The sequence below is a fragment of the Odontesthes bonariensis genome, chromosome 10, assembly GCF_027942865.1.
Source record: "Odontesthes bonariensis isolate fOdoBon6 chromosome 10, fOdoBon6.hap1, whole genome shotgun sequence".
In the NCBI taxonomy this organism is placed as follows: domain Eukaryota; kingdom Metazoa; phylum Chordata; class Actinopteri; order Atheriniformes; family Atherinopsidae; genus Odontesthes; species Odontesthes bonariensis.
The window spans coordinates 39,421,248-39,444,752 of record NC_134515.1 but is presented as its reverse complement, the minus strand read 5'-3'; the positions used below and the strand labels follow the sequence as shown (position 1 = coordinate 39,444,752).

Below are 23,505 nucleotides of genomic sequence, written 5' to 3'. Positions count from 1 at the left end.
GATGTTTCAGGATCACCTGAGCCATCCCTAACTATAAGCTTTATCAGAAAGGAAAGTTTTAAGCCTGGTCTTAAAAGTGGAAAGGATGTCTGCTTCCTGGACATTTACTGGCAGCTGGTTCCACAAGAGAGGGGCCTGATAACTGAAGGCTCTGCCTCCCAAACTGGCAGCTGGTTCCACAGAGAGGGGCCTGATAACTGAAGGCTCTGCCTCCCAAACTGGCAGCTGGTTCCACAGAGAGGGGCCTGATAACTGAAGGCTCTGCCCCCCAAACTGGCAGCTGGTTCCACAGAGAGGGGCCTGACAACTGAAGGCTCTGCCTCCCATTCTACTTTTAGAAACTCTGGGAACCTCAAGTAAACCTGCAGTTTGGGAACGAAGTGCTCTGTTAGGAAAATATCTTACAATGAGATATTTAAGATATGATGGAGCTCGGTCATTAAGAGCTTTATATGTAAGGAGAAGAATCTTAAATTCTATTCTGAATTTAACAGGGAGCCAATGAAGAGAAGCTAAAACTGGAGAAATATGATCTCTGCAGTTAGTTCTCATCAGAACTCTGGCTGCAGCATTTTGGATCAGCTGGAGGCTTTTCAGAGAATATGTGGGACAGCCCAATAATAAAGAATTACAGTAGTCCAATCCTGAAGTAACAAATGCATGGAGCAGTTTTTCTGCATCACTCTGAGACAAGATGTTCCTGATTTTAACAATATTACAAAGATGAAAGAAGGCAGTCCTAGAAACCTGTTTTACATGCGAGTCAGAGGATTGATCCTGGTCAAAAACAACTCCAAGGCTTTATTTCTTTCAAACTTGCAAAAAAAAAAAGAAACATTAGTAACAGTCTTAGACAACATAAAAAGAAAAAAAATATATAAAAGGAATCATTAAAAAAATGAAAATAATATAACAATTTGTTTTCCATATCCCAAAAGGAGTGGGAGGAAGTACAAACTTGTTTAATCCCACCCCATCTCCATAATTATTTCAATTATTATATAATTTGTGACATGAATCTGTATAAAAAGTTTTATGTTTTTTATATATATATAGATGTGTACTTATACATACACAAACTGAAGGTAACACAAGAATATAAATCAATTAAATACATAACAATAAATACCTGGTAAAAGTCAGACATCTTCATTCTTGTCATTTGTAAAAGTCATCTCTCTGTACCTCTTTTTATACTGGTTTATGTTTGGACATTCCTTAAATTCCAAATTAAAACTGTTCCATAGCTTCACTCTACACATAGACACACAGAAACTTCTTGTTGTCGTTTGCACAGTCAGAGTCTTGTAATTAAATGTTCCCCTTAAATTATAACCTCCGTCCCTTTCAGTGAATCATTTCTGAATATATCTTGGAAATAAATAATGTTTTGCTTTCAATATTATTTGCGCTGTTTGTAATTCCACAATATCTTTCAATTTTAAAAGTTTGTAAGAATAATGGATTTGTATGATCCCCATATCCTGCCCCATGAATGATCCGTATAGCTTTCTTTTGCAGAATAATTAATATTATAGTACTTGCATAGTTATTTTCCCACACCTCTGCACAGTAATGTAAATAAGGAAGAACTAGTGAACAATAGAGAACGCAGTGATTTATGAACAACCTAACCATCTTTGCTTTATTTAATACTGCGATACTTCTTGACACTTTAGTTTGTACATACTTAATATGTCATTTGCAGCAGATTTGTTCGTCTCTCTTCACCCCAAGAAATTTAACTCCATTAACTCTTTCAATGGTAACCCCATCCAACTTAATTTATACTTGTGTGTTCTCAAAAAGTATCATTCTTGTTTTGAGTTAAAGATAATTTATTTCTATTGAACCTTAATTTACTCAATTCTGTATCAACTTCCCTCATCAGAATTTGAGCATCAGTGCAAGAGTAAAATATATTGGTGTCATCAGCAAACAACACCAGCCCAACACCGACCCCTGAGGAACACCACAAGAAATGTCCAGACATGTTTAACAGTGATCACCCAATTTCACAAACTGTTTCCTGTGTGTCAAATAACTTCTCACCCAGTGTAACGCTATACCCCTGATGCCATACTTTTCTATTTGATTAAATAATATATCATGGTTTATTCTGTCAAACGCTTGTGTCAAATCCATGAATATCCCAACTGTATACTTTTTTTGGTCTAGTGAATTTGTGATCTCCTCAATCAAATTTATTAATGCCAGTGGTGTTGATCTGTTTATGCTGAATTCCCATTGCCTTTCAGAGATTAATTTGTGCTCGTCGATGAATTTGTCGATTATTAAATAATTTTTCTAGAATTTTGGAGGCAGTAATGAAACAGGTCTGTAGTTTGTGAATTGATGTTTGTTCCCAGTTTTGTATAGCGGTATGACTTTCTCAGTTTTCATTTTGTTAGGAAATGTACCAGTTTGAAATGATAAATTACAGATATGTTAAAGGTTTTGAAATTCCTCAATGTTGTACGAGAAGCCATGGAAATGCAATCTAGTAAAACTATATAACTAGGCAATTTCTTCCTGAAGCGCTCAGGTCCAAAGATAACGACCTCAGTTTGTCTGAATTTAGATGCAGAAAGTCATCCAGGTCTTTATGTCTTTAAGACATGCTTGTAGTCTGACCAACCTATTGGGTTCATCTGGTTTTATAGATAAGTACAGCTGAGTATCATCAGCATAGCAATGGAAATTTATGCCATGCTGTCTAATAATGTCCCTAATGGAAGCATGTATAAAGTGAAAAGAATCGGTCCAAGTACAGAACCCTGGGGAATTCCATGACTTATTCTGGTGTGTGAGGAAGATTCTTCATTTACAAGAACAAACTGAAATCTATCAGATAAATATGACTTAAACCAGCCTAATGCAGTTCCTTTAATCCCAATAACATGTTCAAACAACAGATTGATCAAATCCAATGTGGAATTATTGATTAATGGGAAAACCTCCTTGAACAGTCTGGTTGGGATTGGGTCTAAAACACAAGTTGATGGTTTAGAAGAGACTATTGCTGTTGTTAGATCAGAGAGATCAACTGGGCAGAAGCCGTCTAAATACAAATCAGGTTCTAAAGATACTTCTAAAGCTGCTGTACTTGATGATACATCACTGATAATAGTGGGAAGGTGCAAGAACACAAACGCAGAGCAATTGGGCATGCTTTGTGCGGCATATACTGTATGAGTCCTAGTCTACATAGTGAGACGAAGATCTCATAAAAGAAGAAGACACATTTAACTGTGTTTTCAGGGATATGAATATAAAGAAGGCTTTGGATGGGTCCACACATCACAGTAGTGTAGGTAGTATAAGGTGGTTGTGACTCATTTATCAGAATTTGTTTCTGTGCATGAAAACATAGCCAGTTATGTGTAAAACGTTTAGATCTAGAAGTACACAGTAAACATTGTTTTATGAATAGCTGAATTCCAGTCTTCAAGAGATAATCTGGCTTTTTTTTTATATATGCCTTTAATGGATATACAGTTGGAGATAGACAGAAAGCAGGGGGCAGAGAGATGGGGAAGACATGCAGCACAGGGCCGTCCGGTGCGGGGCCAGCTGCAGCGATGACTGTAGCCTCTGTACATATAATGTCTTTTATGTTTTATCTTGGGATCCATGGTGTTAGCTATATTAATCTTGTATCCTGTTTTTCTGCTCTACTGTGTGATGTTGGGCTGCCAGCTGCCTGAAGATGTGCTGAGTCTGAGAGAGCGTTGTGCTATCACCAGGAGAGAGCTAACTGTGCGACTCAGTACACCGCATGTTGCCCACATGAGACAAAGCTATGATGCTAAGGTAGGGCTCTGACTCAACTGAATGCATCCCTCCCTGCTTGTCCTTCTTTTTGTTATGATTCCAATAATTCTTCTTTTAGAGCAAGACTTGATCTGCTGACCCACCAAAGATGCATGATGTGTCAGAGGTGTCAGCTTAATTTGGGAGATGTGGAAGTGGGTGGGGGGGGGTACTCTGAGGGTCTTGGGTAACTTGAGGCGAACCGTGGTTGGATTATTTATCTTGTCAATTTTAAATGGCCCTATGAACCATAGAAAGAGTTTGTTGGAGTCAATATGGAGGGGGATATTGAGAGGTGAGATCCAGACCTTTTGACCAGAATGACCCTAACACCTAACCCTGAAGCGGTGCTGGTCAGCATAACCTCAAGATCTTTTAACAGACTTCAGCAAGACCACACGAGTCTCCCTCCAGATTCTGCGGCAACGGCTTAGATGAGACTGAATGGAAGGAATGGCTATTTCAAGCTCCTGGGAATGAAACAGGGGAGGTTGGTAACCTAATGAGCTTTCAAATGGAGATTTAGCTGTGGCTAAACTAGTGAGAGAGTTGTGTGCATATTATACCCAGGGGAGGTAATCACTCCATAAGGGCTGGTTCCACAATTTGGTCCACAATCACACAACGTATGACAGTTTCTAATTCCTGGCTTAGGTTTTCTGGTTAACCATTAGACTGGGGATGACAACCCGAAGACAGACTGAGCTTTGCGTCGAGCATGTTGGATAAGGCATGCCAGACCTGGGAGATGAACTAGGGGTCTTGGTTGCTAATTATATTGGATAGGTGTCCCTTGAACCCTGAAAACACAATTTACTAATATTTTGGCAGTCTCTGTTACTGAGGCAAGCTTGATTAGTGCGATGAGATAGGCAGCCTTAGAAAAATTATTTATGATGGTCAAAATAATTTTTACCTTGAGATGGGGGAAGACCGGTGACAAAATCAAGGGCTTTATGAAGCCGTTGGCAGCCAGGGACAGGTATTGGCTGGAGTTTTCCTGTGAGAGGTTAGTGAGTTGCTTTGGATCGGTTTCAGTCAGTAAATGCCAACACAAAAGAACACACATCAGCAGACACAGATGGCCACCAGAAGGTCTCCTGTAAAAAACTAAGAGTACAGTTAATGCCGGGATGACAGGTAAGATAAGAGGAGTGCCCTCACTGAAGTACTTTGGTCCTCATTGCTGATGGGACAAAAAGGAGATTGGGTGGTCCATTACTGGGGCCGGGTTCCTGCTCCTGAGCCTTTCTGACCTTCTCCTCTATTTCCCAGGTCATGATGGCAACACCACAATTGGGTGGAAGGATTGTCTCTGGCTCAGGGGAGTCAGTGGAGGAAAACTGTCAGGATAATGCGTCTGGCTTTAGATTTCTAGATCCTGGAAGATAAGAGATCATAAATTTGAACCTCCCAAAAAAAACAAGGCTCAGCGCACCTGATGGAATTCAATCGCTTGGCAGACTGAGGGTCAGATAAATTCCTATGTTCTTCACAATGAATGGATATTCAGACCCCTCGAGCCTCCACTTTTCAAGGGCTAGTTTGATGGTGAGAAGGTCTTTATTTCCCACTTCATAATCCTATTCAGCAGGGGTTAGACGCTGGGAAAAGAAGGCACATGGGTGTAATTTTTAGTCTGTTTCTGTTCAAGAGGACTGCCCCAACTCCAATGCCAGACACATCGTCTTCGATTATCAACTGTCTGAACAAGTCTGCCTTAAACAAGATGGGGGCAGAAATGAAAGGGGACTTGAGTTTGGTGAACACCCATGGAAAGGGAACAGAGGTGTATCCTTTAATAAACCTGCGATAGAAGTTGGAAAAACTGAGGAAGCGTTGGCAACTCTGCAACCACTTTAATCTTTTCTGGGTCTGCGTCAATCTCCCCTTGCTTGATCATGTCACCCAAAAATCCAACTGGGGAGATGTTGAATTCACACAAATAACTTGTTCTCCAGGAGATGCTGTAACACTAGACAGACATGACGAGTATGTTTCTCTTGTGCGGGAGAGGATGAAGATGTCATCAAGGTACACAAATACAAACTGGTTTAATACAAACCTTGTTAATTAGAGCTTGGAAAACGGCTGGTGCATTAGTTTGCCTGAAAGGCATGACGAGATATTCTAAATGTCCGAGAGGGGTATTAAAGGCTGTCTTCCATTTGTCCACCTCATGGATTCTGACAAGATGATAAGCATTTAGAAAGTCTAGTTTGGTGAAGATTTGGGCACCGTTCAGGATTTCAAAGGCAGAGCTCAACAGTTGGAGAGATTAGTCAATGCATGGTCTCAAAGAGCCATCTTTCTTGCCGACAAACAAAAACCCTGAGCCCACACTGTCAACAAACAAACAAAAAAACAAATAAGCAAATTAAGTCGTAACACTACTCCAACTCGAGACACCTCCCTCCTGCCAATCCAAAATGGGATTATATAACCTGAGTCAAGGAAACCAAGAACCAAGGGGTAGATAGAGGGGGAATGAGATAAAATGATATCTCCTCTCTAAGTTACAAGAAATTAGTGAGCTGACAGGAACCGTGGAGTAAGTAATCTTGGCTGGAACCTTCCCATCCAATGCGTGCACCATGCATGGCTGACTTGGTTTGACAACAGGGATACCTGATTCCTTAACTAAATCTAAATCTATTAAGCTAGCTTCTGCACTGGAGTCAATGAAAACTAGAAGGGAGAAAGAATGACCACAGTTAGAGATGGTAGCAGGGATGATAAACTGATGATGGGGAGTTTTAACTGGAAACTCAGCTCATCAGTACCTCCATACCTACTGACGAGCAACCCTTTTTAAATTAGACAGACGCTTGGGAAATTGCACTACTCTACGGCTGGAGTTACCACAGTAAAAGCAATCACCAACCTGACCGAAATCGATCCTCGCTCCCTTTCCTCTGGGAAAAGACGGGCATTTCCAATATGCATTGGTGTTTCTTCAGTGGCTGGTCGAGGTATCCTGGGATGGGTAACCGACGCAGGTGAGTTCCTGGCGGAAGCTCCAGAACTAGATGCTTGCTGAGTGGTTCTCTCTCGCCTCCGTCCAAAGCATTCAAAAGCACTCCTTGTAAAGTGGAATCGTTCTAACCTTTTTCCTCCGCTAAGGTCCAGCAGTCTACAGAGAAGTCTGCCACACTCTGAGTCCCTGCTTCAGCCTAAGGAAATGTTGGGACAACGTCTCACCACTACTGCAATGACCAAAAACTCATCGAAGGATAATGGTGTGGCTGAGGTGCATGAATGAAAGGCCTCCCCAACAGAGAACTCATCCACGTAACAATCCCATGATATATTAATCTTGGACAAGTCTTTTTGGAAAGTTAATGATCTCTGGTGAAAAATCATCATGCACTGTAGTAAGATGCCTCTGTGGTGGTCATGATGAGAAGTACTCTGGATCAGGCATGTAGGACTCCTTGACAGGAAGTGCTGAGTAAAAGGTAAGTGGTTTGTTTACAATTGTGAACTTTGATTGTGCAAATGTGGATGGAGTGTTCTCCTCTGGTCTGTGACGTGAGTACTGTGGCAGATCTGTGGCTCTGTGAGGGAATGGTTTGATTTGTAGAATAACTTGGACGTTGAAGACTGGAACCGTGGTTAAACAGGTAAGTACTGACCAGTCTGGCTGGGAAGGAGAAAACTTGAACTGACTTTCCTGATGCTGGCTTGAAATGAAAACGTTGCCAGTAGTGATGTTACCTCCAACACCAAAGCTCCGAAGAACGCTTCAAACTCAACAGGGTAGTTCTGGTGAAGCAGTGGGCCGGAGCTCGCTTCATGTGACGTCACTGATGACGTTTGAACCACTTCACTGCTTCATTCAGACCGAGTCAGCTGACTGCTATAAGTTGATGGGCGGAGCTTTGAACATTTGCTGCGATTCAGTGTATTCAAGATGGCTGAAGTCCCGGTTCATGTCCCCGTTCTACACGTATTATACGTTACGAACAGCTCTCGTTTTTTAATATTCGGAGTTTTGGATTATTCTCTCATGGAGCAACCATCGAGGAAGCGTTCTAAAGTGTGGGAATATTTCGACCCAAACAGTCCCTGGTCACACCAGCCTCCTCTGTTCCCTGTGACGGAGTATTTTCCAAAGCTGGAGAAATTGTCTAAAATAAAAGAACCCGTTTGAGTCCTTCTACTGTGCAAATACTACTTTTCTTGAATAAAAACACCTGAAGTAACACAAGCACCCTCTTTATTACACCAAGCACACTCCCAAAGAAAATGTGAACTACAAACCAAAAATTTTCACATTGTTTTTAAATTATTATTCCATCCATCCATCCATCTTCCGCTTCTCCGGGGATCGGGTCGCGGGGGCAGCAGCTTGAGCAGAGAAGCCCAGACGTCCCTGTCCCCGGCCACTTCCTCCAGCTCTTCTGGGGGGACCCCGAGGCGTTCCCAGGCCAGCCGAGAAACATAGTCTCTCCAACGTGTCCTGGGTCTTCCCCGGGGCCTCCTCCCAGTGGGACGGGCCCGGAACACCTCACCGGGGAGGCGTCCAGGAGGCATCCTAACCAGATGCCCCCCAGGAGGCATCCTAACCAGATGCGCCCCAGGAGGCATCCTAACCAGATGCGCCCCAGGAGGCATCCTAACCAGATGCGCCCCAGGAGGCATCCTAACCAGATGCGCCCCAGGAGGCATCCTAACCAGATGCGCCCCAGGAGGCATCCTAACCAGATGCCCCAGGAGGCATCCTAACCAGATGCCCCAGGAGGCATCCTAACCAGATGCCCCAGGAGGCATCCTAACCAGATGCCCGAGCCACCTCATCTGACTCCTCTGGATGCGGAGGAGAGGCGGTTCTACTCCGAGCCCCTCCCGGATGACCGAGCTTCTCACCCTATCTCTAAGGGAGAGCCCAGACACCCTGCAGAGGAAACTCATTTCGGCCGCTTGTATTCGCGATCTCGTTCTTTCGGTCACTACCCACAGCTCGTGACCATAGGTGAGGGTAGGAACATAGATTGACCGGTAAATCGAGAGCTTGGCCTTCTGGCTCAGCTCCTTCTTCACCACGACGGGCCGGTGCAGAGCCCGCATCACTGCAGACGCCGCACCGATCCGTCTGTCAACCTCCTGCTCCATTCGTCCCTCACTCGTGAACAAGACCCCGAGATACTTGAACTCCTCCACTTGGGGAAGGATCTCATTCCCGACCCGGAGAGGGCAAATGATTATTTCATGGGTAAATTAATCAATCTTTAATGAGGTACTACAAACCCATATGTACAACACACATACATACATAAGTGTTATTATCGTGTTATCATATGCACCACATTCGCAGGGCTTCATATGGTGCAACAATCGCTACTGCCAGTAGATGTCACCCAAGGGAATTAAATGAAGCTTCGGGTAGTGAACCACTTTATGACACAATGGTTCAAAATGATTCAATGCTTCAGAAAGCCATCACTAGTTGGGAGTGCAGAGTGGCTGTAGGAAGTCCTTTGAAGTCCAGTGTAAACGTGACACCCGTGGTTGTGCAAAGTGGCTCCTTGAGGCTGTAAGTGAATAGGAGGTCCTTTCTCCAGGTTCTTTAGGAGTGAACAATAATCTGGCGTCAAACTCTCAAGCAAGTGGAGTTTAAGAAGGAGAGCCTCAGCAGCAGCCACAGGTGGAACTCATCAGGGTAATCAGGAACCAGCAGCCACCAAACCCAAGGAGTAGAGGACGAGGATGTGACACAAGCAAACAAAGCACACAACACCCCAGACCCTGACACAAAGTGTCATTTTAGGAAATGCTGTGTTTCCTGAGCTATTAATGGACCAGTTTACGAAAAGGCTTTCTACAGTAAAATGTACGGTACAGTGTATTGTAACCATCATGCTTTCCTGACTTTCACCAAGTACTTTTGCTGGCTATCGTTAGTGAAGGAGCTTTAATGTGTCACAAAGAAATGCAGTGGCACTATGAAAGAAGTCAAAACCTCCTTTCCAACGTCCTTACACAACCCTTGTTAGTTGTTGATATGTATGCACTGTAGAATTACATTTCCCTGTGCTCATTTACCAGTTTTGCAGTCTATGCATCACTTAATGTGACCACATGTCACTGATCATAATATAATACATCTGCTTCTGAGCGCTGTAAACTTATGTTAGAGGCTCTGGACCAGGCAGCAGGATAGAGCTGTGCAAGAAAAAGTAACATGATGCAAATATTTCAGTTCAAATATTTATTTCAGCAACATGACATAATTCCCTTTATACAATCAGGATTATTTTTACATCTTCACATCTACAGTTACTGTTTGTAACATTGCGTTTTCCAGGTGCAGAAGTTGATGAAAGCAGCGAGGAATGGTACCAAGGATGGTTTAGAAAAAACAAAGTTAGCCATGATGCGCAAAGTGTCATTCCTACAGAGAAAAGACTCCTCAGGTAAAGAATTTGGAACTGGGATTATTTTGTTCATTAATATGTCTCATTTAGGGAAATAGCAACTCTCAGCAGCAAGACTGCAAATACCATTATATCATTGTGTGCACACATTATACTGTGCTCCCATTTTTTTTAAATTGTCATGTAAGGGGAATATAAAACTACAAAGTTGCTATTAAAGTTGCAGTTATTCTTTAAGGGGTTGAACATAATCTAATTGAGCAGATTATTGTGTGTATCCTTCTTTTTTTTGTGTTTGATTTAACAGGTGATGGAAAGGATGATGCAGGCTACATGGATGTGTCTGTGTGTGAGTCCAAGCACCCTCCAGCACAACTCTGCCCCATGCCGGAAGGGCTCAGCAGTCAGCAGGTGTGTGTGTGTGTGTGTGTGTGTGTGTGTTAGCCTGTTTTGGTCAACCACAAGTTCCCCTGTTTACTTGACGAAAGCACATTTTTTACCTACAGGTATGTTAGGAGTTGATGCAGAAGCACATGAGTCGTCACAAGATGTGTTTTACATTACATGACATCCCTAGGTTTCCTAATGTTGAGCAGAGTGATGGGAAGTTCTGTCAGTAAGCGCATTTTCATGAAACTAGGAAAAAAAGAAAAATTATCGTTAGTCCAACCAAAACTTGACTTTTAAATGCATGTACCATATAAAATCCTGTTTCTCAAAAGCAGGCTGATATTCCCAGATAATGCGTTTGGAGATGGAATCCAACCATTAAACTCTTCTTTTTATCTACACTTTCACAGCATCCCATCTTTTTTGGAATTGGGGTTGTATTTTTGACATTAACATGATTCCCTGCAACAGGGTGAAAGCCAAAGTGAAAGAATATGATAGTTGCCAGTTGTCTGTGTATTTACCAGATCATATGAAACCAAGCCAGCTGAATTCAATGAAATGTTGTGGTGGGTTCAAGCAAATTAAAGAGGAACGGATACCAGGATCACTTTGGTTAAAGTTTGGTTAAAGTTGTGAAAAACAGCAAGAGCTTCGGAGGAGGATGCAATCTAAGCGCTCTTGTTTTGAAATTTTCATGAAAGAAGTGTAATATTGTTACATTTTATTGATATAACTTGTTCATAACCAATTGTAGGTATATTGATTCCAGAATGATTTGAATATTATGCTTCTCACTCTGTTCATCAGGTTGTCAGGCGCCTCATCCTCAGCTCTATTGTACAAAGTGAAAGCAGCTACTTGGACTCTCTCAAAAGAATTCTGCAGGTGAGCCACACCTCTCCTCAGGAAACTCTAAAACTGCATCTAAGTGTATGAAAACTTATTTTCTGTGGCAGAAGTTTACAGTGGATGTGAAGTGTACAGCATATTAGGTATTATTTAGCTGATAAGAAATGATTACATCAATACTACGCAGTGTGATACTGGTTGAAGTTGACGGAAACATAACCACAATATGAACTTTCTTTGTTTATCAGGAGTACCAGAAGCCTTTGCTGGAGCCACACACATTGGCCCTAAATCCAAAGAAGGTGCATCAGATATTTTACCGTTTGAAGGAGATCCATCAGTGCCACTCAATGTTCCAGATAGCCCTTGCATCCCGTGTGGCTGACTGGGATCACAATGAGATGATCGGCGACCTGTTTGTAGCCTCGGTCAGTGGAATTTTCTTCTTAATGTCCTTCATCTCTGTCTAGTAAAGCACTGTCATTGTTCAAAACTCTTTCAAATTCCAGCTGAATGGAGAAAAGTGTTGTTTGCGCTAATGCAATAGTTCAAAGTAATCAACTTTCTTGGAGTCTTTAGGCACTGGAAGATGCGCTGCTGGGGGTCTCTACTGTCCTGGCAAGAGAATTCAACCTGTGACCTCATTTATTAACACTGCTTATGCACAGATGCAATGAATGTATAACAACATTCCCACTCAAAATGTTGAATTTACCAACTGTTACCTATACATTGGCAGGTGCTTTGACAATGTGGACATACTGATTCCAGAGGTAGAACGAGGAAACTGCAAACAGAATTATGTGTCTGTATATTTAACACACCTTTAACCTAACTGGTGTTGGAACTTAAAAAAGACACATGTGACAGACTGGTATTTGAATATATATCATTGCTGATCAGGTGTTATTAGAAGACTTTTGCAAACCTTAGCGTGTCTTGAGAAAACAAGCTGATCTGCTCTGTGAAAGCACAGAGTGGTTTCTGGGCAAACATAACTTCCCAAAAGACATCTTGTTAGATGTATGCTACCAAAGTTTGGACCATCATGTGTTTTTGGCAGCATGAGCTAGATGGACTGGGCATTTCCCCAACCATTACTGAGCCAAATGATGTCATCCATGTTGGCTGCTGTCATTTTCTTGGGCCCAAAACTTAACAGAATTTCAGGAGAAGCCTGAGCTTGTCAGAGCACTTTTACAAACTTTTCTTTAGATAAATCTGGGGTGCTGCTTTGTTCTTATTGATCCAGCAGATGCTCCTGTATTTTACTGAAAGCAATAGATACTGAGCTGTTAATCTGCTCGTGTACATTTAGGGTAATATCGTATCTGACCTTTAGTCTCTGTTTGGAAAACCCCAAGCATTCATAAAGTCAGTTAGAATAGCCTAGTATCTGATTTTCTGTTGTTTTAGTTTTGTTCATTCCTGAAGGAGATGGGATGGTGTGTGTCTGTGGACTGTCGCTGAGCCTTGGCCTTCCAAGCAGAAAGAGAGGTCTCTTGAGCACAGTTAAATATATGTTATGCAGCTGCTCATTTATCCATGTGACAGACTTCTACAGTAAAATCAAACAATGACCAAAATAGATTAAGAATGTATGACATGGCATGATAATAAAGAAATATGTCTGCAGTATTTGTCCCTGCAGTCAAACGTGCGCGTGGAGAAGTTAGAATGCAGGTGTCAATCAGCTTGCCTTCTGCAACCAGTACATACAACGCACTGCATTTATTTTTATTCAATATTTTTACATTAAACTTTTTTTTTTTTTTTTCTTTCCACCACTGCCTCATGCACACTCAGGATGGTGTAATAAATCAAATAGAATTTTCGATGCAACCTGCTGTATTTTTTAACAGTTTGTTTTTTTAATGGTATTTTATGAATTGGGTTCATTTGGATTTGAATGCATTTGATTTGGTTTGTTTATGATTTTATTACAACAAATTGGACTCTAATTGGCCTGAATTAGATGACATTTGGTGGGTTGTGGTGCTATATGAATAATATACAAATAATAACTAAATTGAAGTTTCCTTCTGGTTTCTCAGACCCAGTTGAATTTGAGCATAACTTGCCTGCCTCCTTTCATATTTGCACTTGTTGCATGAGGAGACTACTTATCCTCACACTTATTTCCATATGTCGTAATATTTGAAAAATTTGCATTGTTGCCAAAATGGAAACTACAGTGACAACTCTGGTGAGGCTGAATATGTTAATGATAGCTAGTTCCAGAAGAAATATTCAAATCAAAGGATGGGTGTAAATCAGCTTGAATACAAAGAGTCTATGGGCTGCATTACGTAACGTACGGTGACATTATGATACAAATGCTGTATTGGCCCTCATCGGTCCTCATGTGATACTCTGTCCACAGTTTTCAAAGTCCATGGTGCTGAATGTGTACAGTGACTACATAAACAACTTCACCAACGCCATGGCACTCATCAAGAAGGCCTGCGTGTCTAAACCTGCGTTCTTGGACTTTTTAAAGGTGCGCACACTTTCATATTGATTTTACACCACATCATCCAGTGTTTCTCTCTTTTCTGCTGCTGACAGTCATTCTGTTGTGGTCAGGTTTTTACTTTATTTATGCAGTTGTGCCTCTGATCAGCACATCTGATGAAAACAAGAGCTCTGACTCATGTGACTGATAGCATCAAGTAGTTCCAGCTGTCAAACAATAACACTACAGTATATACAACACAGTCAGTATCTGCTGACTCAGTGTTTTATCAGCTGGGTGTTAAGGAGAGCAGGTTTACCTCTGATGTCATGTGACCTGACCTCGAATGTTGTGCGCCCATTGGCTGTCGCTCTTCTCTGCTCACTCGCAATGCTTCCCCCTCTGACTGCTCCAGAATATCAAACATGATATATATTCAGTCGGAACCTGGAACATGCGCACAAGCCTTGCAGATCACGCATTTTGAGCTTTCACACAGAGTGATCGATGGCTGCCGTTCAAAAGGCTGATATGCCTAAGATCTCTTTAATTTTGTCTGCGAGCTCTAACAATTGTCAGGGACTTTTGTGGCGTGAACAAAGCTTAATTCAAAGTATGTCAATATGAAAAGCAGTGCTGTAGTTCTAAGAGTGACACTGAGAGCACATGGCTGTCGCTCCAAATAATACCATCCATGTTTTGGATGGAAAACTGCCTTTAAGCTGTAACATAGTATTTGGTTCATTGTATGATACAGAGAAATCATCTTCTGTATATCCAAACCAACCATGTGTGTCAATAGATACCATCATAAAAAAGAAAAGAAGCAATCTACGAATTAAGAGAAGCGATAAAATGATTTTTAAAAATGCCCCTGCTGATAGTTTCCATTGTCGGAATTTTCATGAGAAAATTTCAGTTGAGGAGAACTGATGCAACGGAGACAAGATGTGAATGAGCAAGAAAACCTGAGTTTTATGTGACATGGAATACGATACATCCAGTGTTGGCTGCTGACTTTTAAAACAGGGGAAGCCCATATTATGCGTTCAGGGTTGTAGTGGCTCGTGCCATCCCAAAGCAGAAGATAGCAAAGTTAAAAAGAATTAGTTATAACATAGATGTGTCTAGTATGACAAGTATGCCCAGCAAATACACAGAAAGAAGGTATAGACTTTGAAAATTCACACAGCAAGGCCAAAATCAAGTTTGATCGAATCAAAGGCCTGTAAATGGCTGGATCAGAATCTGTGGAGCATTTTTCCCTGTCATAATGAATACTTAGAGTTTGATGGTGGTGGTAAGTATTACATTATTACATTATTATTATTTACAGTGTAATATTTACGCTTAAAAATTCGGCTCCCACAGAATCTCTCATGATGGACAAACACTAACTCCAATCATCACGACACAGCCCCTCATATTGACACGCCCACGTCTAATCTACCCCCAGAGACGCCGGGCAGCCTCGGAAGTGATGAGTTTTTGTCGATTTAGCCAATAATGAACTAGAATTGTAGAAAAAAACTTGACTCTCCCGCCCCCTCCTGAAGCCGGGCAGCCCTCGGCTCGGAAGCCTGGCTGTTAGTGGCGGCTTCATAACATGATTTCCTCAGTGAACGGCGGTGTTGTCTCTGAATAGCCGCAGCTGGATACATCTCAGGGGCAACTGAAAAGTTTATGCACCCCTAACCTTAACAGCTTGTGAAAGAAGCTTCATATTTAAAAAAAAAAAAAAAAAAAAAATGTAATTAATCAAATTATTGCATATGAAAAATATTTAATCTATTACCCCTCTGAAGGGTAACTTCTTTGCAGCAGAGAAAATTGACAAAAGCTTCTTTCATTGTGCCCTTTTAGAAGAAACAGGCATCCAGTCCAGACAGAATCACTCTGTACGGCCTGATGGTGAAACCTATCCAACGCTTCCCTCAGTTCATTCTGCTGCTGCAGGTGAGCTCACTCTGAACACACATCAGCATGTCTCTCTGTCATTTGGTCATCATCAACAAGTATACATTCATCTTCTACAACTTCATGTTCAACAACCATTGTAGATGGAAAGAAAGTGTACTGACTCTTTTACGTATAGCATAGTTAGTTTGTTACATCTGTACTGAAATACTTCTGTTCTACAACTCTACAATTCTACAAAGTGTTAAAGTTAGCTGTGTAAATTGTAAATAAAAACTAGACTGATTAGAATGGTTGTTCCTACCAAACAGCAGTGTGAATACTGATGATGAATGAAAGAAATTTGTAGAAACAAAAGAGTTTCAAATACTTTATGTTGGTGAAACAACTTTTTTAAATTCAATAACAACAAAAAAAGACAATAACGATAATAATGAACACATGTAGCAGAACACCAGATTTGATCTAGGGTCTCCCACATTCAAGCACCTCATGAAGGAGCTACTCAACAAGGCGAGCTATTCAGAATTTTTTATCTGATCATTTTACTGCTTTCCAAAAAAAAAAAACAACACATTGCTTTAAACAAGAAAAAATATTTGCAATCTCTTCTATCAACACTTCATCTACTTTATTAGAAGACAGACCATTAAATAATTTTGCATTAGCATTTTAACAGATGTCAATATTGTGCCTGGTTTATATGGCACTAAACTTGTAGAGACACTTATTTATGCTGCAAGAAATCTCCACCCACAATTCAAGTATCCTGCAGTCATTTCAACGCTTTAAAGAAAATAGAAAACATTTTATTTTTTTCCACACTCTGTCCTGTCCAGCATCATGGCAAGCAGAATGATATTCCACATGACTGGTGAAGCTAAAGCTCCCCTTGATGCTGAAGTACTACCTTTACTGCTTAGCAACAAAATAAAAACATTGCTTTAAACAAGTAAAATCATTTACAGTCACTTAAATAAACAGGCTATCTACACTATTTGAAGACAAACTGTGAAAAGCTTTAACATTAGCATCTAAATGTATTGTAACTGGCTTATATGGCACTAAACTTGCAGCAACATTTACTAATGGTGCAAGAAATCTTCGCCCACAAATCCAATATAATTTTGATGCTTTTAAAGAAAATAGAAAGTGTTATTACATTACTTTTTTGTTCACTGATTTCTAGTTTTAAAACTGTAATGTATTTTAAAGCTTCCAACAAGTTATCTTCATAAATCAGTATTAAATATTTTTGCTCTAAAAATTGAGGTAATTTAGTATAGAAAAAGTAGCTAAACATGCATGTACAAAGCAGTAAAATGATTAGTCAATTTAATGTAGTTTAACAGCACTTCTACAGTCATTTTTAACGTAAAGGTTTGTTGCATACTTTCACTGCTTTATCATGGTACAAAAAGCTTAATAATGGTACCAATCGAAACACTTTCTAACGGTTTTCAGCGCCCTGAATGCTTTCCATGTGTCTTTTCTGCAACATGCTTGATAAAGCACTTCAGCAGGTTGTTAAAGATCCATTTCGACCAGAGTAGCATGGAAAATGTGTATATCAAAATCAAATCATACGCTATAAGTGTCACATGGGTGTGTTGGTGGTGAGGTGAAAGGTAGGACACGGATGCAGACTTAAAAAGAAAACTTGGTTTAATTCACAAAAAACAAAGTACAAACAAAAAGCGCGGATTCGAAAGACTAACTGTACAAAACAAACAAAAGGACTTGGCATGGCATGGGAATAAATAAATAAATACTTAGCTTGGGTAACTATGAATATCATGGACAGTACAGGTATCATGGCAAACAACGAAGTAAGGTGTGAAACGAAGGCAAAGATCCGACACACTGAGAGGGGAGACTGGAAACTAAATAGGGAGTGGAGTGATTGGTGACAAGGTGCAGCTGGTGAAACTGGACAGGTGAGGGGAATGAACTAATTAACAAGCATGGGAAGTGAGGGGAAAACCAGTGGCAAGACTAAAACTCAAAACCAAGACATGAACTGAAAATCAAAACGTAACCTAAAACTAAAAACATAGTCCCATGGCGTGACAATAACAGCATACATGATCAAGGTCAATGCAAGATTTAAACCAGGGATTTGTACAGTAAGTTCTATGTGAGGCTCCTTTTTCAATAGTTCAGACCTGTTATTCAATAGTTATTGTGCCTGACTTATAACGCTCTAAAGCTGCAAGGACCCTTACTAAGGACCCTTACTCATGGCCCAAGCTGTCTCCACCAACAATTCAAGGATTGTCCAATCATTAAATTTTTTTTAAAGATGCAAGGCCTTCCCTGAAGAAGATGTCCTCCGGATGGAAGCAGATGTTGCTCTAACACCTGTATATACCTTTGATGGAGCCTTTTCAAGATGTGCAGGTTTCCAGTTCCATAGGCACTAATGATCCCACCTCATGTGTGCTTATACACATCAAGCCGCCACCATGAAACTCGTTGCTCTAACCAACAGTGCTGTCATTACTGGGCTTGGTGTGTGTAAGGACACAGCGATGCAAGGCTGACATGTGTTGTCACGTCGGTTGGTGTGGCGTGGTGGTGAAGGGAGGACCTGGATGCAGATATTTCACAGAACACTTGATTTATTCCCAAATACAAACAAAAGCACAGCTGAGCCAGAAAACCAAAAACTGACAAAAAACCTGGACCCCAAGACGGTCTGGCGGACGGCCAGACGACCGGCGACGTGGGAGCAGGAGCCGGTCTGACGGCCGGTCTGACGGCCGGTCTGACGGCCGGTCTGACGGACGGTCTGACGGACAGCCTCACGGACAGCCTCACGGACAGCCTCACGGACAGCCTCACGGACAGCCTCACGGACAGCCTCACGGACAAGCAGGCGAGCCCCCCTGGGCCCCCTCCGGAGCAGGGACTGGTGTGACTCTGGAGGCTGGAAGTCTGGAGAGACAAGGGAGGCGTACACGGCAGCCACCCACGCAGGCTTCAGTCCAAAACCTCCACCATAGCTGCACGGTGCACCCTCCTAGCCTCCTCATTGATTGCCGTCGTCCCCTGCAACGTGTGGACAGGCTTCTGCCAGAAGAAGGTCAACAGCAGTCCAGAGGACACCGACCAACTCCCAGAAGGCTTCTATATCTGCCGAGTCCATTTTTAGGCCAGATCCTTCTGTCACATTGCGTGGTGTGGTGTGGTGGTGAAGGGAGGACCCAGATGTAGATATTTCACAGAACACTTGATTTATTCCAAAATACAAACAAAAGCGCAGCTGAGCCGGAATACCAAAAACTGACAAAAATAACCCAACTATGGCTATAACAAAGCAAAACCTGACTGTGACAAGGACAACATGGACAAACCTGATACATACGTGAATGGCGGGGTTTTGGCATGAATGACGGTGAGGATCTGGCAATGGGCATAAAAAAACCTGGAGACTACAGACTGAGGAGGGTTATTGGCCAGTGAAGGCAGTTGAAGGGAAAAACACAGGTGACGTGAGTGAAGCTGATGGCAGAGCAAGAGTGACTGAGGAAATCAGGCCAAAACTAAGGACAGAAACCTAAAACATGATCAAAAAATACAAATTGTGAATTATGATGGGGCTGTCCTTTTTTTCCACAGAGGAGCTACCGACACGAGAAAGAGTCCTGATTAAAGCTGCGGTCGGCAACTTTTTTTTACTCATATTAGCTTGAACTGTCATGGGATTCTGGAAGTAAAATATCAAATAGGCTGTTTAGGAAAAATAACGAAATCTGTAGCTCCCTCTGAAGCCTGTAATCATGCTTACAAAAACCGAGCGCTCCCGGCTGTTTTTAACCAATCAAGTTAGGGTGGAGGAATCCTACCTGTCAATCACAGCTTGTGCACACGCTGCTGAGCGTGAGTCTGCCCCAGCTTGTGTGCGCTCACACTGGTGTGAACTCACGTGCACAACCTCGTCCACAGAGGGGGAGGGGTTTGGGGGGCGATTCGGAGCTTGTCAGAGGTTGGGGGAGGGACCTGAAAGTTGTATCAGTTCGAATTTTCCGACTTTAGACTCGCAATTTTGAAAACCTGCCGACTGCAGCTTTAAAGGAAGTGAAAGGCTACCTTCCCTGTGTGTGAAGGGTTGTGGATAACAAAAAATGTCGATTAATCATCTAGAATAAACAAATATTAATTCATATTATTCTATTCTAACTATTCTATTATCTTACTCTGCTTAATACTAACAGAAAGGATGAAAATGGAAATTTGTTCATTGTTCTGGATATGACCCACCCCTCACACCAGCCAGACCAATTGCTACATTGGTAATGCGATTTCTACATGAGGTATCAGAAGAATCAGCCAGTACCAGCAGCTTTTAGCTTGAACGGTGCACACACCAGTGTGACGCTTCTGATCCGTGTTGTATCTGCCAGCATATTATTGGGTTTTCTGAACCACTCCACATTACTGGGACTCTCTCTGTATTCTGCTCACACTTTGTTGCTGTGTATCAGGACATGTTGAAGAACACACCAAGGTCCCATGTTGACCGACTACCCCTCCAACTGGCTCTCACCGAGTTGGAGACCTTGGCGGAGAAGCTCAACGAACAGAAGCGTTTGGCAGACCAGGACGCTGAGATCCAGCAGTTAGCTCACAGCACGGGAGACCGCAACCTCAGGAAGGTGCCAGAGATTACACTGTGACACACATGCATGAAATGTAAATAATGGCTTATTTTTCTCAGATGAGATTTTCACTATTTCGAGGGTTAAATTCACTCTTTCTATATACAAATTTCTCTTGTCACCAATGCACATAAAGAGTCACCCTGTGAAAAACAAATCCAGTCAGTAAATTTCCCAACGATGTGTCTGTTAAACTTAAATATTTCTTTTGTTCAGGTCAACCATTTTTATTTCATGACATCCTATGGCAGGTATTATGTTATCATTTCAGCCCTTGTTAAATGATATAAGACACGCCTCAGACATGAGTGCAGACGTGCTGAGAGAAAGTGGGAAAAGGACAAGCTTCCCGTTTCCTTAGATATTCCACATGACTGCATGTCTCAGTATCAGAGGGCTGTCGAAACTGGAAAGAGCGTTTACGTGTCTAACACTGCTTCCAACAACAGCCACAGATCCATGTAACACTGGTTATGTGGTGGCCTCTCCTGCACTATGTGAAACCTTTTATTTTTTGCTCTGAGGCCTTCTTTTATGCAGGCAGGTGCAGATCCTTCTTCTCCTTCTCCATGTTAAGCTGTTTTTGAACACTTTGAGCCTGTGATGCTTTCCTTGTTACAGAGGGCACTTCATTAGATCAGACCTGCAAATTCCCCTCAAGACAGTGTTCCTTCTCACATCTTTAACCCTCTGGAGTCTAAGGCCTTTCAGAGACTTTGAGGCAGTTTGCAACACCTTGACAATTTCAAGTATTTCAACTAACTATAAACATCTATGCAAAAGTGACACATATGGTTGTATTCTGAAAAGCCTAACAAAAAATAATATGAGAGTGAAGTGAATGAAATACAAACAAGTTTTATTTAAATTGAGGCTAAACACAACTGTACAAAAAAACGGGTTTTAGAGGTCTTCAAACAGTGCAAGAAAACACACTATAAATATATCTAGCCAAGACTTTTGAAGGTTGAACCTTGTAAACAAAAGTGTTCAATTCAATTCAATTCATTTTTATTTATATAGCGCACTGTAACACCATTCAAAGGATATCTGTTGGAACAGGGAAACACGAGTTAATGACCACAATAATGTCACATATACATAAAGAGAGTGAAGTGAGGAAAGGTGTGACAGATGAGGCCCCCCCAGCAGTCTGCGCCTATAGAAGCTTAACTATGGGATGTTTCAGGATCACCTGAGCCATCCCTAACTATAAGCTTTATCAAAAAGGAAAGTTTTAAGCCTGGTCTTAAAAGTGGAAAGGGTGTCTGCTTCCCGGACATTTACTGGCAGCTTATTCCACAAGAGAGGGGCCTGATAACTGAAGGCTCTGCCTCCCATTCTACTTTTAGAAACTCTGGGAACCTCAAGTAAACCTGCAGTTTGGGAACGAAGTGCTCTGTTAGGAAAATATCTTACAATGAGATCTTTAAGATATGATGGAGCTCGGTCATTAAGAGCTTTATATGTGAGGAGAAGAATCTTAAATTCTATTCTGAATTTAACAGGGAGCCAATGAAGAGAAGCTAAAACTGGAGAAATATGATCTCTGCTGTTAGTTCTCATCAGAACTCTGGCTGCAGCATTTTGGATCAGCTGGAGGCTTTTCAGAGAATATGTGGGACAGCCCAATAATAAAGAATTACAGTAGTCCAATCTTGAAGTAACAAATGCATGAATTAGTTTTTCTGCATCACTCTGAGACAAGATGTTCCTGATTTTAACAATATTACGAAGATGAAAGAAGGCAGTCCTAGAAACCTGTTTTATATGTGAGTCAAATGATAAGTTCTGGTCAAAAATAACTCCAAGGTTCCTCACTGTAGAACTAGAAGCCAAGGAAACACCATCTAGAGTAACTATATAGCTAGACAAGGTTAGAAGTTTCAAGGTTTTTAATGGTGTCACTTGTATGTTTGAATGACAAAACCTCACAGAGTTACAGATGTGTTTTTGGAGAAGTGTCTAAAATCCCGCCGGCGGGATTTAGACTCCAGAGTGTTAAGGAAGTTTGTCACAGGATATTCTTTTTTGATTGGTGAGTCTTATCATCAGATTGTGTCCCAGCTGCTTTTAAACATGCTGTAGTGTAGCCTCTCATTAAATAGAAAAATCTCAATCCAACTGTTCAATTGGCCAATTTCAAAATGACCATTTGTCCAAAATATTTTCAGAAAGTTTAACCAACTGCAGATGTTCTTGGACACTCGTGTTTTTAAATCTGGTCACAGTACTGAAACAGCTGTTCTTAGAGTTTTTCATGATCTCCTTTTAACTGGTGATTCAGTGTTGTTCTAGTATTTTAGACCTTTCTGCAGCCTTTGATACAGTGGATTGGGATAATCTGCTTTCAAAAGCAGTGGGTCATTAGCAAAGATTCAGTTCTGTTGTGGTTCAAATGATACCAGACTGAGAAGTTTCTCTGCTCATTTTACAAGGTTGTTCTTCTTCTACTGCCCCTCTCAACTGTTGAGTACCCCAAGGGTTAATTTATGTCTAGTCCTTTTCAGTCTGTATATGTTGCCTATGGGAGTTATCTTCAGGAAAACACAATTTTCCTTTCCACTGCTTTGCTGATGATATCCAGGTGTATCTGCCGACCAGGTTAGACAGCAGTAATCTTCTACAAGTGTTGCTAAACTGTCTGAGTGAATTAAAACCTGGATAAGGTACATTTGGTCAATCTTAATGAAAATAAAACTGAAGTCATTTGGTTTGGAAAATCGAATCCCCTCTGCAATGCACTGTACATCGGTCTAAATCAGTCTTCAACAAAGCTTGAACACAGGACGCAGGTCTTGGCATCTCTCCACTGTCTCCCTGCCCGTTTTCTGGATTGATTTTAACATTTTATTGTCTATTCTTAAAGGTTTTATATTTCATTATCTCTTTTTACATTATTATTGGCTGTACTTTATTGACTGTTATGCACTTTCATCAACTTTACTTGTTTTTAAATGCATTATATAAATTAACATGACTTGACTCTTATGGACCAGGGTAGACCAGAGGGCTACAACTGTGGCCCTGGTCAGGGGCC

At 41.4% G+C, this 23,505-nt stretch overlaps 1 protein-coding gene across 4 annotated transcripts in view; it reads left to right on the top strand.

The window, feature by feature from the left end:
* The window catches only part of LOC142390074 (rho guanine nucleotide exchange factor 10-like protein), a 201,216-nt gene that overhangs the window by 97,180 nt on the left and 80,531 nt on the right, over window positions 1-23,505 (top strand). For 3 of the 4 annotated variants that reach the window (XM_075475443.1, XM_075475442.1, XM_075475445.1), the window contains 8 exons: window positions 3,700-3,813; window positions 10,121-10,229; window positions 10,498-10,601; window positions 11,391-11,468; window positions 11,681-11,860; window positions 13,816-13,932; window positions 15,751-15,843; window positions 20,292-20,462. In XM_075475443.1, the coding sequence (XP_075331558.1) occupies window positions 3,700-3,813; window positions 10,121-10,229; window positions 10,498-10,601; window positions 11,391-11,468; window positions 11,681-11,860; window positions 13,816-13,932; window positions 15,751-15,843; window positions 20,292-20,462 (966 nt within the window). The remainder of the gene's footprint in view (window positions 1-3,699; window positions 3,814-10,120; window positions 10,230-10,497; window positions 10,602-11,390; window positions 11,469-11,680; window positions 11,861-13,815; window positions 13,933-15,750; window positions 15,844-20,291; window positions 20,463-23,505) is intronic. The other variant, XM_075475444.1, reaches the window with a different exon arrangement.